Below are 18,591 nucleotides of genomic sequence, written 5' to 3'. Positions count from 1 at the left end.
GGAAGGAGATAAAACAGAATAATTTCGATCTAATTTAGTTTCTAGCGGACTCCTGATCCAGCCAAATCGGTGAAAAAGCATTTTTGAAACCATCCTCTTTTTGACCTCAAGGTCAAAGCCTCTCTGCAACGCTTGCGAGTGAATACACTCAACGGCTCTTTTAAGAGCCACGGAACAGCCTTAGATGCAAAACAAGCATTCCAGCTTCCTGTCGTCACCTGGAGAGGTCTCAAGACTAGACGGGTCGTATCAGAGCTAATCTACGGTTCCTGATACCGAGAGGTTCACTCCACTGGCAGTATCCACCACGACCTCTTGACCCCCTGGATTGCACGAGAATCTCCACACAAGGGTGCGTAGACTCGGCACAAATTGCGTCGGATGGTTTTATAAACAAATCTCTAGTTTACCAAACAGACAGCCAGACTGATTTTACAACCCAGACTCCACAAACTCTCTCAGATACTTAAGAAAGGTTTTGCTAAATCATCTAGCTCCCATTCCATCATTTCATCCATCACAATAAATCACTTCTTATCCATTACATGACATCATTCCATTCATACCTCGTCTTTATAATCATTAGTTTAAGAAAATAGAAATTAATTCATTTTTATAAACTAAACTTGACTCTGTCTGAATTAATATGAAGTGTGTTTGTGGTCCCTGAATAAGTAAAAGAAACGAAAATCTTCTGATTAAACATTCAAAGACCAATCAGGTTGATATTTCATATTTCTATGGAATTATCACATCTTATTGATCATTCAGTACAGATGTAGCCAATCCTTAACGCTACAGATGTAACGCTCAAAATCAGCTATTTGTGCAAATTATAGATTTTAACAGAAGAAATGTTTTTTACAGATGTGTGTTTTTGTTCCACAGTGATGAAACTTCCTAACTGAAACCCTGCAGCCTGTGTGGAGTCATGTCAGCTCAGTAGGTGGCTCAGAACCTGTTTGTTTTTAGATTTTTTACATAAAGCAGACTTTCTGATGCTAGATAGTATGGAGTTGTTTCTTTTGTTTCCTCTGATGACGTGGGCATAAGTCTACCTGTCATGCAGAAGCAGGAGCGGATTTCTCCTCTCAGAAGAGGCTCCAGCCACTTCTTCTTCTGCTCCTCGCTGCCAAACATGTGCAGCACCTCCATGTTTCCTGTGTCTGTCGAATACATTTTTCAATATATCAGGGCAGAATATCAAAAACTATGTTTTTTTGTTAAGCTTTGAGGGAGCCGTTAAGATTTGCATGTTAGAATTAAGAACACGTCTTATAACAAAAAAAAGAACTTAATACTTTGATGTTCCGCCATAAATTCCATTTTATTTTTCCCCATTACAAAATGAAATAAAATAAGATATAATAGAATCTAAAAAAAAATCCAAATTAAATACATTTTTTATTTCATTCTGATTTTCAAAAATTACCTAGACTTCGTAATTACTAAACACTACAATTTAAAAAATCCACATTTTTAACGATTCTGTATAAAGATGAATGTCATTTCAACACAAAGAAGGCAATCTTTTAAGGTTAACTGTGGAGCTAAAAATAAAAGGACGTTTCACCTGGAGCCTGACAGTTAAAGACCTCAGGGGCAAAGAAGCAGCGTCCAGTTTCCTCTGCGATGTAGGCATAATCCACCTGAGTGAGTCCGCTGACGGCAGGCAGGAACAGGTTCCACAGCCCCGCCTCTTTGGCTTTCTCCTGGATTCTCAGATCAAAGAAAACACAAATCATTTCAGATTGATGGATCGGCGATGCAAATCTGAGCTCAACCGACTAAATCAGACAGTGGTTTATATATTCTTCATTATAAAGCAGTATTATATTGATTGTTTAAAGTGCTAATGGTGCTTTCTGAGTGACAGAGGAGGTGCATAAATTACACCAACGCCGTCAGACCAGGGGTTCGCAACCTGCAGCTCTGGAGCCACGAGTGGCTTGTTAGACCTTCCACAATAGCTTTTAATCATTTTGGCTAGAAATTATATAAAACAAAACTAAACAAAAATAAAAACTATGTTTGGAATACAGATCAAAGAAAATAAATGCAGGTTATAGCAGCTTTTCTGTTTTTTGTTGTTGTTGTGTGGACATAAAATTTCCAAAACAGAATGACAGTAAAATATCAGTAATTTTTTCATATTGTTTTTATATATCATTTGCCACAAACATCACCATCTCAAAGGAAAAAAATATTCTCTTAATTTTTAAACTTTATGACAAATCTCTCACAGTATTTATTTACAGAAGAAGAATAGAAAAACGATTTCTGATTTTATTCTCAGAGTTCTGGCTTTTTTTCCCCATCAGAATTATTTAAAAAAAAATTCAGTGGTCCCAATCCTCTAACATAGATATTTCTCAAGAATGATGAGTTGTTTTTAAGGCCCTATAACAGTTGCGGCTCTAACAAGTCCCACAGAAGGTTTTCTACAAGAACAACTCTTCTTAGAGTTTCAAATGATGTTTGGATGCAAACTGATGAAGGTCCTCCTCATGCTGGATGTTTTCTTCAGGAGCTGAAACAGCTGATCACCAGATTTTATCGGACAGGTTAAAGATGTGAGAAACTCATTTAATCAATACATTTGCAGTGGTCTCTGGTAGGAATAAATGCCTTGCAAGCCGTACTCGGGGCAAAAGAGCCCAGAACGCTCATTGCATCGCTGCTGCTGCAGCAGAGAGTAGCAGCCGACGGCAGGATTTGGAGTCTTACTCCCTGATATTTGGACCTCTCACCTCCACTTGGGTAACAACAACATGCCTCTGCCACTGACTCGGTTTGATCCTTTAACTTTTGTCCAAACCAGATTTACTAATTTAACACAATAGTCCGACACACCTTCAGATCCTCGATGATTTGGGGGGTGTTCCATCTCTGTGGAGAGTGAGTGTGGTTTTTGTAGTACTCCATAACTTCCTGGTAAAAAACAAAACAAAAAAGCATTTCTCTTCAGTAACATAAGGAGGACTTCTGTCTCTTTATATGACATGGTTCTTCTGACAGTTTAAGTCCATGATGTTCAGACAGTTTTGATTTATCTGTATCCAATGAGTGCATGAATGTCAAATTGTTTCACATTTAACCCTCCCACTGTCCTAACCTGTTTAACCCTAACGCCCCTCAATTGGGGGCCTCTACAATTTCATGTCCCAAACATCTACAATTGTCCACATTCTCCAAACACAACTAAAACCACAATCAAACAGCCCAGATGCGAAACAAGGCTATTTTAAATTGTAATAAATTAAGATACAATGATATTTGAACTTTACTTTAGAAGAGCATCTGACCTTCTCTGGTGTCTGCTGAAAAAAAAAAACTTGAACAAATTTAGTTGAGGACCCCTGGAAAAAATAAAACAATTGACTAAATTTCCTAAATGGAATTTGAACTCGCAACCTCCATCCTGTCAGCACCTTCACACAGGGCAGCTCTTCTAAAATAAAGTTCAAGTATTATTTTATCTTAATGTATCAAAAACCAAAAATTGCTTTGTTAACAATCTAAACTGTTTTTTATTTTAGCTGTAGCTGTGATCGGGGAATGCCAACGATCACTGACACTTGGGACATGAAACTCTAAAGGCCCCCAGTTGGGAGGTGCCAGGGCCCAAAGAAAAAAGGCCTAGGGCCTAAAGGACTAATGGGTGTGACCCCACGAGGAAAGTTAACCATTGAGCAGGATTGATGGTTTATCCCTTGAGGACCCAAGGGACAAACCATCAATCCTGCTCAATGGTCAACTTTCCTCATGGGGTCACCCATAAAGACAGTGGGAGGGTTAAATAAATAATATATTGGAACAAACTAGTGTATTTAATTGTTTATCACCAACCTCCTGAGCAGGAAGCACGTACAGTCGGGTGAAATCTTTGACCTGCTGGAGAACAGCCCGGCCTCTGGCTGTTTGAAGGAACAGTCCGTCTCTTGTGGGACTTATTAAAGTTCTGGCATGAAAAAAACACACCTGGATGTCTTTAAAACTGGCAGAATAAACAGGAAATGACATTTGTACCAGTTATAAGGACAAATTAACCTTTTCACCAGCTGCAGAGCTGTTTCAGCCAAAGGCTCAACACTCTTGCCGAACTGATCTGCGTTGGGCGCGCTGGCGTTCCCCAGCAGGAAACGAGCATGAATCCCCTACTTAGAAGATCAAAAGGATAACGAGTAAGGAATTAATATGCATCCACCCAGGAAAATACAATCTATGACTGGAGATCTCAATAACCATCTAAGTGTTTACAACCTGAGCAATAGCAGCCATTTTAAAGATGGACAGAGCCAAGAAGAAGTTCAGCTGTGGCAGAGAATCAGACGGGATTCCTCGACATCTGCAGTAAACAGAGATCAGGTCACCAGCAGCTGGAACACCTGCACAGGGAGGGAAACACACACACACACACACACACACAGCTTAAATATTGAAAGCATTTAACCACAGGCAGAAACTATAGAGAGATGTTACCCTCTATTCCCTGTAAGCTGCCAATTGTGCTGGTAATGTTGAGACTTGTGGGCCAATAGAGAGGCATGAGGAAGTAGACCAGGTCTGCCAGCGGGTTCCCAGTGGTGGACAGCTCCCAGTCCAACACTGCTATCACACGGGCCTTTAGAAACAGAACACACCATGAAGTCATTACGAAGATATCTTGTCCTGTTCTGATCGTTAGGCAGATAGATGGGACATCACTAGCTTGGTTATCGTAAATATGCACATATATAATCTGGCCATGACCGTTTGAAAGAAGCCAGTTGTTAGGTGGACTCTATGGCTGACTTTCAAACTGTTTATGCATGCAATTGAGCAGCGCAAGCAGGGTATCTGCAGGTTTAAGGGAGCCAAATTTAAGACTTTTTAAGACCTTTTTAAGGTCACTTTGACCAAATTTAAGCTATTTTTAAAATTAAATTTAAGCTATGATTTCCAGCTATTGCCTGGAACCAGCGCTAACCACATCGTGAACGTGGGATTAGCCATCCAGTTACCATTAATGTTGCACTTCCCCATGGCGCAAACTCCCACTAGCATGCTCATCTAAAAATAGCCCCCTTTCACAACCGACCGAATGTGTACGGTTCCGCTTACGCCAACATCTTACACAAAAAATGCTGAATACTAACTAGAAATTCACGAAAATTTTATAGAAATAAAAGAATCTTGTTTACTGGGTCTTTGGTCATTTAAGACCTTTGGAAACTATTTAAGGATTATTTGTCATTTTTAAGGATTTTTAGGGCCTTAAATTTGGAAAAGCAAATTTAAGACTTTTTAAGGACCCTCAGATACCCTGGCAAGGACCAATCAGATCAATAACCAACATGACGTATTCATCGCTACAGAAACCAGTCAATGGGGCAGTCCGCTGTACACGATCGAAGAAGCAAACACATCCTTTTTGTGTGTCAAAAAAAAAAAAAAAGCCTAAAGCCTAAGTCTAAATCGTCCAGTATTGATGCCAAAGCTGTTCCAAACGAGTGCCATTACTGAGCCGACACCATCTCGGTTGTTTCTCTCCATCTCAGCTCTGGTCCTAAGCCCACCCAACATCCCTTCTATAGACCACTGTGATTGGCTCAACCCAAACTTGGTCGGGCCAATGGCAGACCTGCTGATGGAGCGTAGCTTGACCTGACCTGCAGTGCAAAGTCTTTTTGCTATTGCTATGGTTTGTCTAGATATCTAGGCTAGTGGATCCTCTAACAACAACAACAGAGGAAAAAGTAAAGAATTTTTCAATTGTTATATTTTGGTAAAGAAAACTGGAAAACTACCTCTGTTGGGTGGAATATCAAGTTGTCCAGTCTGTAGTCTCCATGGACAAGTGTGACCTCATCATCTTTCTCAGGTAAATTGTTCATCAACCAATCAGAGAGCTCGTTCATAGCAGGAATGTCTCTGTGGGCTGAAGCTTTGTACTGCTTTGTCCATGTGGACACCTTTGAAGATAGAATAGCATTTCTTACATTTAGGACAGAAACAATAATATTTGTATCTGTTTTATTTTATAACTGAGTAAAATGTGTCCTCTAACTTGTCTCCTGCAGTAACCCGGTCCTTTTCCAAACCCCTCCAGTTTTAGTGATGCCAAGTTGAGTGAATGCAGCTTCGCCAACACTTCCACTGCAGCTACATGCACAGCTGTTCTCTCTGCTGGACTCAGTCCAGAAAGCTGAAGATCCCTGAATATACGGCCCTGAGCAAAACAAACAAACAAATGGTGGGAAATTAAATACAGCTAAAAACCGTGTGTAAACACGGATTGAAATGACAGATGCAACATATGTATGAAATGACCTGATTTGACCTGTGTAAACAGACGTACCTTAACGTGATCCATCAAGTAGAATTCTGTTCCGATTACTTCGTTATCCGAGCAGAACAAGATGGGTTGAGGGACGGGGAACCCAGAGGAGAAAAGGGCCTTCTGCACCCGATACTCTCTGTCAACCTGCACATGGAGGTTCTATTCACACCTGGGTGACTAAAGTGGAACTTAACAACTGAATTCTCTATGAATGCTCTGAGGATTTATCATATTAAAGTCCCATTAGTCATCATCGCATGCTGGTGAAATTACATCTCTGCATTTGACCAATCCTAGTGGGGAGAGGTGAGCTGCAGCATTGGCTGTGCTTGGGAACTATTTGGTGGTTTAACCCCCTAATCCAGCCCCTTAAAGCTGAGCCTCAGGCAGGGAGGCACTGGGTCCCAATTTTAGAGTCTTTAGTTTGACCCAACCAGGATTTGAACCCTGATCTCCCAGTCCCAGAGCAGACACTCTACCACTACTCTACTCCTAAGTATAATCACTTTTGGTAAAAAAATAAAAAAAAGCATCCTGGGTGAATATATTTCAAAACAAATTTCATGCAACAAACTTCCATCATAACAAACTCAGATTTACATATCTGATTATTTTGTAGTAGAAATACAATGATTTTACAAGGGACGTTTGAAATAATTGTCTTTTTTAATTACAGTGAAAGTGAAGTTCTATTTCTCACAGAATCAATTTACTTCCTGCTTATTTGATTGGAGCAGGACAAAAATGTACATATTAAAACAAGTTATACGTGTAAAATGAGGCATTTTTATGGATTTTCATTGCATTTCCGCCCCCTGCTGGATAGAAAATGACATAAAAACAAAGCAGTGTATTTTGTGAACACTTGAAGGTGCAGTTTCAGATCAGAGGTAGTCTCACCTTATGAGCCCCTGGTAGCAGCACACCTGGGGGTCGCTTCCTGAGAACGTAACTGTTTGAAGGAGACTGGATGAAAAAAGTTGGGTTTGACTGACCAGCGCTGGGGAAAAAAAAATCCCGAAACTTTTCAAGTCAGTTCAACTACAGAGAAACTACGATAAATAACGAAACAGTCCAGCTGTAGCGTATTATTTACCTGTACTGTCTGACGGTGAGTGTGTCACTACTCGGCACTCGTAGCGTCACAGACAGGTATCTTAGAAGATCGCTAACACTGAATTTGTGTTGCGCTCGGACGGGAATTGTCACGTCTTCCATGGTGCAGGCCTTGTGGATTAATTATTAGGTAGCTCAAGAAGCTGACAACGCAAACGTTTCTTTATCAGTCAATAAAGAGTCGCACATACAGACCTAAAAGAGCTCAACTCCATTAGCCGTCACAGATGCGTCAACGCGTCCACCATATTGGGAATGGAGCAGCCAGGAAGCCACGTACAGATGAAAAATAAAATACCTTTTATTTTTAATATTAAAGCATGCAATGATTATTTGTCTATTAACACAGTAGGAGCTTTAAGACTTCAAAAGCGCATTCAATTGCCTCTGTGAATGAAATGTGCTATAAAAGTAAAGCTGCCTTACATGGTTTTAGGGGTGATTGACAGACCAAGATCAAAGTGCAAACATCAATATGTAAGCCCAAAATAAAACTAAACAATCTGCTAACAAATTATAGAATGGAGCAGTTTGGAATGTCTTTCCCTTACAAATCATCTGCATCATCAAAACGCAAGCTATGCAGTTTCTAGCTGTTCATAGGTCTGCCATTCAACCATTATTTAAAAAGACATCAATAAAATAAACATATCAGATATTACATTTCTAAACTATAATGTCACCTCGTTTCATAAAATAAAATATTACATTTCTGATCAAACATCGAACGAACGAATGCTTAGTTTTGCCTTAAACCGACTACTGATATAGGTAGGAACACTTTCTTTGCTCGCGTTCCACACGGGCACTGTTTAGAGGCGCACACAGCCAGACAGCTGATCGCAGAAAGGAAGACGTGTACTTTTAGGGCTGATTCGCTTTTACCTTTCTCTGTTAGATCATAACAATAATCATCATTTCTATTTTGACGACAGTTATTTTGCTAGTATGGCGACGGTGGAGGAGCTGAAGCTGCGCGTGCGAGAGTTAGAAAATGAATTAATAAAGTGTAAGCAGAAGCAGAATGCCATGGAAGATGCTCACAACCAGGCGCTAAACAGACCCAAAATAGACAAAATGAGCGCCGAAGTTGTGGATTCTAACCCATATAGGTGAGTTTTATTGAATTCATATTAACTGATTCTTTTACGAATGTTTGATTTTTCATTTTAGTGCGTTTAGCGCTGAGGGGCGACGCCTCGTGAGTCACTGCAGGCTGCAGATTTTCTACACTGACAGGCTAATCTCAGCCGTTTTCCTCCTTTTTCCAGCCGTCTGATGGCCCTAAAAAGAATGGGAATCGTCGAGGACTATGAGGTATGAGAATTTTTTTTTCTTTTGTTGTGGTTTTTGTTCTTCAGACAGACATAAACATAAACAAATCAATAAATGTAATCTGCAAAACATGACCACCGTCAGTATCTTTAAATCTGGAACTTTAAGAGTTGTATTTATTTAACGTAGTAAGAAAACCTCAGCATTAAAACCAGCTAAATGTCGCTCTTAGTTTTGAATGTATGCAGTGTCTAGGCAGGCTTTGTGAACGTTTAATTACAGTTCTCCTGGTCAAGTAAACAAAAGGTACAACTGCAAAGCCATAATGGTCAAGACATTAACTATTATAAAGATTAACTCAAGGGATGAGCCAATTATTTCTACATGTAACAATTAGACAAAGATTCAGTTTCAAATGGTACATTTGGGTATTTTAAATGCAGCTTTGAAGTTTTCGGGCTGAAATAAACGGTATCTTTGCACCAGTGAGGGAATTCTCCAAATATTTATACCTTGCAACTTGTCCTCAAAATAACTGGACTACTGGATGATGATGAAACCAAAGGTGTCAGACCTACAGCAGATTAATAACGTCTCTGACCCATTGACAGAAAATCCGGACCTTTTCAGTAGCAGTGGTGGGTGTCGGCGGAGTCGGCAGCGTCACAGCGGAGATGCTAACTCGGTGTGGCATTGGTAAGGTAATACAAGCCTTCCCTTTGTTTTAAAACCGTTACACTGTAATGTTTTACTTTGTGCCAAGTTGATGAAATTCCCTTTGCTTGGTGTTCTAGCTGATGCTCTTTGACTACGATAAAGTGGAGCTGGCCAACATGAACAGGCTATTCTTCCAGCCTCATCAGGCGGGCCTCAGTAAAGTGGAAGCAGCAGAACACACACTCAGGTAAACGTCTCTCAGAGGTAAGGAAACGGTCCTTTCCAGGCTCCGTTTGACCTCACAACTCCTTTTCCTAACAGAAACATCAATCCGGATGTAGCCTTTGAGACCCATAACTACAACATCACAACTCTGGAAAACTTCACACACTTCATGGATCGGATCAGGTTGGTTTTCCAGCTCTGTTCTGTCATCTCTGTCCTGTTATCGACAAAAACGCATCACGATGAATGATGTGTTTTCATAGTCGTGGAGGGCTGGAGGATGGGATGCCGGTGGATCTGGTGCTGAGCTGCGTGGATAACTTTGAGGCCAGAATGGCCATCAATACTGTAAGTATGTTAGCATTTATAATGAGAGAAACAGAGATGGACCTACAGCTGGGAGCTCCATTTGTCTTCTTCAGGCCTGCAATGAACTCGGTCAGATCTGGATGGAGTCTGGTGTGAGTGAGAACGCCGTGTCGGGACACATCCAGCTGATCGTTCCTGGAGAAACCGCCTGCTTTGCTGTACGTGTTAAAAAATCTTTTTAATTCTAACATGATGTTTGCGCTGAGAAGCTTTATAACATCTGATCTTAGTGTGCTCCTCCACTGGTGGTTGCTGCCAATATCGATGAGAAAACCTTGAAACGGGAGGGCGTGTGCGCAGCTAGCTTGCCCACAACAATGGGCGTGGTCGCAGGCCTCCTGGTGCAAAATGTCCTCAAGTACGCTGACGTTGTTTTTGTTTAAATTTGAAACACATTACAGATTCAACATTAATGATTTATACCTCATTTTTTAAAGATATCTGCTGAGGTTCGGCACAGTCAGCTATTATCTAGGCTACAACGCCATGCAGGACTTCTTCCCCGCCATGACCATGAAGGCCAACCCTCAGTGTAACGACCGCCACTGCAGGAGGCAACAGGAGGAGTACAAGGTTTATAGACTCATCGAGAATCTTCCAGACGATTGCATTCCACCTTAATCAACTAGAAACCTGAGTTTTTTATTTATATTTGCAGAAGAAAGAAGCGACACAACCCAAGGTGGAAGTTGTGCAGGAGGAGGAAGAGGTTGTACACGAGGACAACGAATGGGGTGAGCATCTGCACCGTGCAGATGTTTCTTTCTCATCTTGCGTGTGTAACAACACATTTTTCCTGTGCAGGTATTCAGCTGGTATCAGAGGTTAGTGATTCAGAGCTCCAGGCTGCAACAGGAGCCAGGCCTGACCTCCCAGAAGGCATCACTGTGGCTTACACTATTCCAGCTCAGGTTGGGATTTTCTAACTCAAAAGAATACGTTTTATAAATATTCCAAACCTAGTGATTGATTTTTTTTTAAAGTTTTCTAATTGATTCCTGGGTGTGTTTTCTTGTTTCGACCAGGATGCAGCAGCTGGAGACACGGTGGAGGAAACCGAACAGAGCTTAGAAGACTTAATGGCTCAGATGAGGAAGTTGTAGGCAGCCATCAGATGATACATTTCCCTCTTCTTCCACAGCTAATTTTATTTTAAATTTTTTTCCCATCTTTTGCAAAAGCTTATTAACATGTTGAAAGGAGAAAAATGACTTAATCTAGCAGCTAACATTGAGGAGAGCATGAAACTTCATTAGAAATGACTTTTGCTGAAACTTTAAATATCAGTGAATGCGTTTAATGACACGTATGTTTTCTGTGGTTAAGGATCCAACGTTCCACCTGTGTTTGGTCATTTCATCGGCACCGTTACACAACTATGTCTCAATAAAGTATTTATTAGATGGACGGCAGATTCAACATGTTGGACATGATTTGTTATATTATGTTTCAGATTCTGACAAAACACATTTATAAAATTATACATTTCAACAACAAAACTTCAGACATGCTTAGTTTTGGACTAATGTGTTGTCTGAATAATGAACAATCAAAACTAAGTATACATAAAATTAAATGAATATTTGATTTTACATGGAAGTAAAGATCTGCTGTGTAAACGTGACAACAAAAGGTGCTTGAGGTCTGCTGATGCTGCTGGGTTTTCTTTGTTCACCTGTTGTGAAATAAATGTTACTGTAAATATGTTTCAGGTTGTTTCCTTAAGCTATAAATATAATAACTAGTAAAAAAAAGTGCATAAAGTGATTTTAACTTTACAAATTTAAAGCAATAAAAATGAAAGAATAATTTCTATAAAAATAAAAGGAGAGCAAGGATGGAGGAATTTTCTTCACAATGTCACAAAAGAGCCTGCTGTGAATTTGACATGGCAACTGTTGCTATGGAGTGTAGAGAACACATGTTACTTCCTCTTTAGGAACCAGAGCTTCTGTTTGATGTTCTGAAGGAGAATAGCGTACAAAAGTCTACCCTGAACAGAACATTTTTACATCTCTGGTGCTCATGTGCAGCATTTGTGTCCAAGAGTCCGTGTGATGCTAAGGATGCTCCCTTTGAAGTGCTGCGTTTCACTTGTGCGGCCTTTGGAGCTGTCGGAGCGGCTTGTAGTGGTTAGTGATGGTTCACCTGAGGTTGTGTGGAAGCGGGGCCCTCAGGGTGAATGTGTCTCCGCTGGAGGAGTGTGGCGACGGGGTGTTACCGCACGCCAACGATGGCTCGGCCTCTTTAATCTCCATCGCACGCTTGTAGAGCTCAGCTGCCCTCTCGAAGTCACCCCTCTCATAACTGGATCGGAGGTAAAGATTTAAAAATGACCCAAAACAGAATAAAACACGATCAAACGTTTGATTAGAGAAAGTTTTTTTTTTTTTTACCTGAGCACTGCCAGGTTTTTTAGCGTCTCTCCGACTCGTGGATGCGAGTGGCCCAAACTGTTCTCGTACACTTTCAGAGCGCGCTCATACAGAGGCAAGGCTTCGCTGTGCTTCTTCTGCAGAAGGAAAAGGGCTGGGTGTTAGCTTAGCTCGAGGGGAAGGCCCACATAAAACAAACACACACATCCAAGGAGTGTGTGTGATGATTAAGAGTCTCACCAGTTGGCAGTAGATGACTGCCAGGTTGACCAGCGCTGTGGCCACACTCGGGTGTTTCGGACCAAAGCTTTTTTCCCTGATTCCCAAAGACAACTCATAAAGAGGAACAGCTTTCTCCAGCTTCCCCTGTGCAACACACACACACCCAACAGCCATCAGCAGGTGTGAGTTAAACGTTTTTATATTACTGTGTGCGTCTCACTCTGCGTTTATAGAGCATGGCCAGGTGTTTGACTGTGTACGCTAGAGAGGGGTGGTCGGGTGACAAGGCTCTCCTGCGGATCTCCAGCGCCCTCTCGTACATTTCCTCTGCGGTCTCATATTCCCTCCGCTCGCTGTGCAGCGCGGCGAGGTTGTTGAGGGACTGGGCGCAGTCTGGGTGATCCTGGCCGAGGAAGCGCTGGCGCATTTCCAGAGAGCGGGTCAGCAACACTTTGGCTGCACTGGTGTGGAATTAACAAGGTTAGAACTTTCTGCTGAATGTTTCTGAACAGAGCTGCAGCAGGGTATCTGCAGGTTTAAGGGAGCCAAATTTAAGACTTTTACGACCTTTTTTAAGGCTACTTTGACCCAATTTAAGCTATTTTTAAAATTACATTTAAACTATAATTACCATGCTATTACCTGGACCCGGTGCTAACCACCCTCACTCGTGAACAAGACCCCGAGATACTTAAACTCCTCCACTTGAGGTAGGACCTCTCCCCCGACCCGGAGGTGGCAAGCCACCCTTTTCCGGTCGAGAACCATGGTCTCAGATTTGGAGGTGCTGATCCTCATCCCAGCCGCTTCACATTCGGCCGCGAACCTACCCAGCAAGAGCTGAAGGTCAGAGCTGGATGAAGCAAGGAGGACCACATCATCCGCAAAAAGCAGAGACGAGATTCTCCTGCCACCAAACTCGACACACTCCACACCATGGCTGCGTCTAGAAATTCTGTCCATAAAAGTGATGAACAGAACCGGTGACAAAGGGCAGCCCTGGCGGAGTCCAACCCTCACTGGGAACAGGTCCGACTTACTACCGGCTATCCGGACCAAACTCACGCTCCTCTGGTAAAGGGACTGAATGGCCCTTAACAGAAAGCCACCCACCCCATACTCCTGGAGCGTCCCCCACAGGGTGCCCCTGGGGACACGGTCATAAGCCTTCTCCAAATCCACAAAGCACATGTGGATTGGTTGGGCAAACTCCCATGCCCCCTCCATCACCCTTGCAAGGGTATAGAGCTGGTCCACAGTTCCACGGCCAGGACGAAAACCACATTGCTCCTCCTCAATCTGAGATTCAACTATCGATCGGACCCTCCTCTCCAGTACCTTGGCGTAGACCTTTCCAGGGAGGCTGAGGAGTGTGATCCCCCTATAGTTGGAACACACCCTCAGGTCACCCTTCTTAAAGATGGGGACCACCACCCCGGTCTGCCACTCCCTAGGAACTGCCCCCGATGACCACGCAATGTTGTAGAGACGTGTCAACCATGACAGCCCTACAACATCCATAGCCTTGAGATACCCAGGACGAACCTCATCCGCCCCCGGGGCTCCGCCGCTGTGTAGTTGTTTGACTACCTCAGCAACTTCTGCCCCCGAGATCGGACAGTCCATCCCCAGGCCTCCCAGCTCTGGTTCCTCCTCGGAATGCGCATTGGTGGGATTGAGGAGCTCCTCAAAGTATTCCTTCCACCGTTTGACTATAGCCTCAGTTGACGTCAGCAGCTCCCCATGCCCACTGTAAACAGTGTGAGCGAGTTGCTGCCTTCCTCTCCTGAGGCGCCGGACAGTTTGCCAGAACCTCTTTGGAGCCGATCGATAGTCTTTCTCCATGGCCTCACCAAACTCCTCCCACGCCCGAGATTTTGCCTTGGCAACTGCCACTGCTGCACCCCGCTTGGCTATCCGGTACCTGTCTGCTGCCTCCGGAGACCCACAGACCAGCCACGCCCTGTAGGCCTCCTTCTTCAGCCTGACGGCTCCCCGAACCTCTGGTGTCCACCAGCGGGTACGGGGGTTGCCACCACGACTGGCACCGGCCACCTTACGACCACAGCTAGCAACAGCCGCCTCGACAATCGCAGAGTGGAACAAGGCCCATTCGGACTCAATGTCCCCCACTGCTCTCGGGACGTGGTCAAAGCTCTGCCGGAGGTGGGAGTTGAAGACCGTCTTGACAGGTTCTTCTGCCAGGCGTTCCCAGCAGACCCTCACTATGCGTTTGGGTCTGCCAGGTCTACGCGGCATGTTCCCTTGCCATCTGATCCAACTCACCACCAGGTGGTGATCAGTTGACAGCTCCGCCCCTCTCTTCACTCGTGTGTCTTGTTCACGAGTGAGGGTAGGAGGGATCGGGAGATCGACAGGCGGATTGGTTCGGCGTCTGCAGTGATGCGGACGCTGAGCCGATCTGTCATGGGGAAGAGGGAGCTGAGCCAGAAAGCCAGGCTCTCGATTTACCGGTCGATCTACGTCCCAATCCTCACCTATGGTCATGAGCTTTGGGTAATGACCGAAAGAACGAGATCGCGGATACAAGCAGCCGAAATGAGTTTCCTCCGTAGGGTGGCCGGGCTCAGCCTTAGAGATAGGGTGAGGAGCTCGGACATTCGGGAGGGACTCGGAGTAGAACCGCTGCTCCTCCGGATCGAAAGGAGCCAGTTGAGGTGGTTTGGGCATCTGGTCAGGATGCCTCCTGGACGCCTCCCCGGGGAGGTGTTTCGGGCATGTCCTGCCGGCAGAAGGCCCCCGGGTCGACCCAGGACACGTTGGAGAGGTTACATCTCCATTCTGGTCCGGGAACGCCTTGGGGTCCTGCCGGAGGAGCTGGTGGACAAGGCCGGGGAGAGGATGGCCTGGAGCTCCCTAATTGGGATGCTGCCCCCACGACCCGGACCCGGATAAGCGGAGGAAGACGAAGACGAAGACGGTGCTAACCACGTCGTGAACGTGGGATTAGCCATCTAGTTACCATTAAACTTGCACTTCTCCATGGCACAAGCTCCCACTAGCTTAATCAGCTAATGTGCTCATTTAATATCACAACCAACTGAATGTGTACGGTTCCGCTTATGCCATTATACACAAAAAAAGCTGAACTAACTAGAAATTCACGAAAATGTTATAGAACTAAAAGAATCTTGTTTATTGGGTCTTTGGTAATTTAAGACCTTTGGAAACTCTATTTAAGGATTATTTGTAATTTTTAAGGATTTTTAGGGCCTTAAATTTGGAAAAGCAAATTTAAGACTTCTTAAGGACCCTCGGATACCCTGTGCAGGAAAACTGCTGCTGGCCTTACTCCAGGTTGTTCTGGAGGTAGTAGAGGACACCCAGCTCGTTGAGAGTCTTGGCACAGTCTGCAGAGTCTCTTTCCAGGGTCAGCTCCTCCAGCTGGAGAGCTCTGCGCCTCAGCAGGCTGAAGCCATACTGAAAGGAGAATACAGAAGGGTTTGAATGATTTATCTGATTAAATCTGGAGATTTTGTGGATTTGTGAGAAATCTTCCCACCATGTGACCTTTCTGGCGGGCGGTCTTCTGACGGATCTTGACCGACCTCTTCTTGAGTTTCTCAGCTTGATCATACCTGATGATAAAAGTCTTTAGTCTCAGATCTAAAATGTTTACATGAACTACAAAAGCATCCCACATACTTATTTTGCTTTTGATAGAGCACAGCGAGTGAGTCCAGCTCCTGAGCCACACTGGGATGCTCGGCGCCGTAAGCATTCTCACTTATCTCAAGGGCCTGCTTGTACAGCTGTTCGGCGTTCCCATACTTCTTCCACTGGACGTAAACTCCAGCCAGCTGGTGCAGAGAGCGAGCGACGCTGGGATGATCCGGGTCCAAAGCCGTCTCTCTGATCTCAAGAGAGCGTTGTATGGGTGCTACAGCCTACAAAAACACACACATTTAAATATAAACACCACTTTTGACGTTTCATTCACTAATAAGAAGTACCTGACTCGGGAGGCCCAGGTCTTTGAGAAAACGACCCAAAGTCTCATACAGATTTGCGAGCTTGGTCATGTCATCTTCACTCTCACACCTCTTCTCGTAGCTTTTCAGGGAGTCGAAATATTCAGCCGCCATGGAGCTTTTGTCTTTTCCTACGTACTGCCAGTAAGCTAGCAGCTCAGAGAAATGACCTCTGAAAAAAAAAAAAAGATTTGACAAAATACCAAATGTCAGTGTAGCTGTCAGTTGTCGTTTGTTTATTTCAAACACTTTGAAGAATTTCCAGCCGGGGACACTGTTGCCTCATCAGTAGCTGACTGATCCCATGTGAAACCATAAGTTAGGAGCCAGGAGAAGGAACTTTGCCTCAAACAAGCCATCAGAATGGAGGTACATGTTTAAGAAATGTTTGGACATAAATATTGAGTTTATTCTGACTGTGCACTGATGTATGTTGGTTGGTTTATGCGCCCAGCCCGGAGATTCCAGCATTCCATTAGGATAGGATATTTGCACCCCTGGGAAAGTGGAGCGAGGTACATGATTTACTGCTCCTGTGATTAAGATATGCATTATGTTCATGTTTTTTGTTTTTGTTTTGGGTTGCTGTAACCATTGTTGTTCATTTAACTGTTTATACAGTTTTCATGGTCTGATGGTTGACCTCATCACCAGAAGAAGTAATTTCAGATGAACAGAAATAAAACCTCTGCACCAGTCGAGGCTCTTTCATCGCTTTTCCTTCCTTCAATCCTGGGACTGCTATGGTCAGAGTAACATTTAAAGTAACAACAAATATTTTTTCTATTTTAAGCTAAAGCTTTAACGTTGATCTCAGTGCTTGATGGCTCATCAGAGACCACAGTCACCCATCACATGCACTGATCACCCTGCTGCCCTCTGGGAGGCGCTACAGGAGCCTCCGGACTAAGACCACCAGGTACCGGAACAGTTTCTTCCCAACAGCTGTCAGACTCCTGAACTCTGCCTCCTGACATATGACCCACGTTAAACTCATGGACTGCTTGTATTAACTACAGCCTGTACATACTTATAGTCATAGAATATTCATAACATACTTCATACCGTGTACATTATAACATACGTAATAGATCATTTTCTGTAATATACTTACACATCTATATTATTGCTAATATATATTGTAATCCATCTATATCATGGCTAAAGCACTTTCTGGATGGATGCAAACTGCATTTCGTTGCCCTGTACCTGTACATGTGCAATGACAATAAAGTTGAATTCTATTCTATTCTATTCTGATGGGTTAGAAACTTGCCCAGTTTCATGTTTGACGCCACTCTGCAGCCCTCTGCTGGCCAGATACTGCGCTTAACAGTTTTGTGGAGCAGGTAGGTGTTGTAGGGCGGAGGCGCTCTTATACATACATTTTGTTCGGTTCCGGTTGAGTGAACGCTGGCGCGTCTCGCTGCCGCTGCTCGCTGGCAAACAAACTTTTTGTATTTTTTTTTCTTCTTTTTCACCCTGGTCACATCCCTGTGTCGGTGAAAACTCATTTTCACCTACCTGCTCAGCTTGCGTTCTGGTTGCACATCACCACCTCCCTGCTCCACTCCATAATGTGGTCCAGCAGGATTTCTGTGTGCCTCGCACTGGCCTGGATCATCCTGTCGCTCATTCTTCTGTCCGTGGATGGCCTTCTCCAGTACTCGGCGGCGGAGCTCTTCAACCTCCGCTTTCGCTACTCCGGATCTCCACCACCAGCTCTGTGCCTCTTCCCCGACATCACCTTCCAGCCTCGCCGTCGGTATATCCATCGGGGGTCCCGGCGGAACCTCCATCTCGACGGCTCCAAAGGAATACCCTCCTTCTGGTCCACGACTAGCCGGCGGCTACCCAGGTATACCTGCCGAGCTGCCGACTCCAGCGTGTTAGCCCGGCTGGCTAGTCGGACTAATGCTCCTGTCGCCAGGGACTTCCGCACTGCTAATTTTGGTCTTCTCAACATTCGCTCCCTCTCTGGTAAAGGACATCTCCTCCAAGATACCATCAGTGACCATAAGCTAGACTTTCTTTGTCT

The 18,591-nt window shown here is 43.9% G+C and overlaps 2 protein-coding genes across 5 annotated transcripts in view; one reads left to right on the top strand and one right to left on the bottom strand.

Annotated features, from left to right (window-relative positions):
* The window catches only part of LOC107382465 (nephronophthisis 3), a 184,963-nt gene that overhangs the window by 154,588 nt on the left and 11,784 nt on the right, over positions 1 to 18,591 (bottom strand). The window contains exons 20-38 of one of the 3 annotated variants that reach the window (XM_070553162.1): positions 16,536 to 16,725; positions 16,228 to 16,469; positions 16,085 to 16,160; positions 15,875 to 16,002; positions 12,782 to 13,022; positions 12,580 to 12,705; positions 12,361 to 12,476; positions 12,113 to 12,271; positions 7,223 to 7,322; positions 6,341 to 6,466; positions 6,050 to 6,211; positions 5,790 to 5,954; positions 4,483 to 4,624; positions 4,264 to 4,388; positions 4,051 to 4,157; positions 3,850 to 3,961; positions 2,854 to 2,931; positions 1,574 to 1,712; positions 1,059 to 1,166 (exon numbers count right to left, since the gene is read on the bottom strand). In XM_070553162.1, the coding sequence (XP_070409263.1) occupies positions 1,059 to 1,166; positions 1,574 to 1,712; positions 2,854 to 2,931; positions 3,850 to 3,961; positions 4,051 to 4,157; positions 4,264 to 4,388; positions 4,483 to 4,624; positions 5,790 to 5,954; positions 6,050 to 6,211; positions 6,341 to 6,466; positions 7,223 to 7,322; positions 12,113 to 12,271; positions 12,361 to 12,476; positions 12,580 to 12,705; positions 12,782 to 13,022; positions 15,875 to 16,002; positions 16,085 to 16,160; positions 16,228 to 16,469; positions 16,536 to 16,725 (2,642 nt within the window). Of the gene's footprint in view, positions 1 to 1,058; positions 1,167 to 1,573; positions 1,713 to 2,853; positions 2,932 to 3,849; positions 3,962 to 4,050; positions 4,158 to 4,263; positions 4,389 to 4,482; positions 4,625 to 5,789; positions 5,955 to 6,049; positions 6,212 to 6,340; positions 6,467 to 7,222; positions 7,323 to 7,418; positions 8,184 to 12,112; positions 12,272 to 12,360; positions 12,477 to 12,579; positions 12,706 to 12,781; positions 13,023 to 15,874; positions 16,003 to 16,084; positions 16,161 to 16,227; positions 16,470 to 16,535; positions 16,726 to 18,591 lie in introns of those variants that run through there. The other 2 variants (XM_070553161.1, XM_070553159.1) reach the window with 2 other exon arrangements.
* On the top strand, positions 8,268 to 11,670 carry uba5 (ubiquitin-like modifier activating enzyme 5). Of its 2 annotated transcripts, XM_015954609.3 has the most exons (12): positions 8,268 to 8,550; positions 8,710 to 8,755; positions 9,325 to 9,414; positions 9,508 to 9,617; positions 9,692 to 9,778; positions 9,859 to 9,943; positions 10,018 to 10,122; positions 10,195 to 10,322; positions 10,402 to 10,537; positions 10,623 to 10,698; positions 10,769 to 10,875; positions 10,990 to 11,670. In XM_015954609.3, the coding sequence occupies exons 1-12, from the start codon at positions 8,387 to 8,389 to the stop codon at positions 11,065 to 11,067; spliced, it is 1,212 nt and encodes a 403-aa protein (XP_015810095.1). In that variant the 5' UTR covers positions 8,268 to 8,386; the 3' UTR covers positions 11,068 to 11,670. The 2 variants fall into 2 exon arrangements, with proteins under 2 accessions (XP_015810095.1, XP_054607481.1); XM_054751506.2 differs by lacking the exon at positions 8,268 to 8,550 and having other exon boundaries at positions 8,706 to 8,755; positions 9,325 to 9,409.

The sequence above is a fragment of the Nothobranchius furzeri genome, chromosome 7, assembly GCF_043380555.1.
Source record: "Nothobranchius furzeri strain GRZ-AD chromosome 7, NfurGRZ-RIMD1, whole genome shotgun sequence".
In the NCBI taxonomy this organism is placed as follows: domain Eukaryota; kingdom Metazoa; phylum Chordata; class Actinopteri; order Cyprinodontiformes; family Nothobranchiidae; genus Nothobranchius; species Nothobranchius furzeri.
This window is presented reverse-complemented; position numbering and strand designations above follow the sequence as displayed.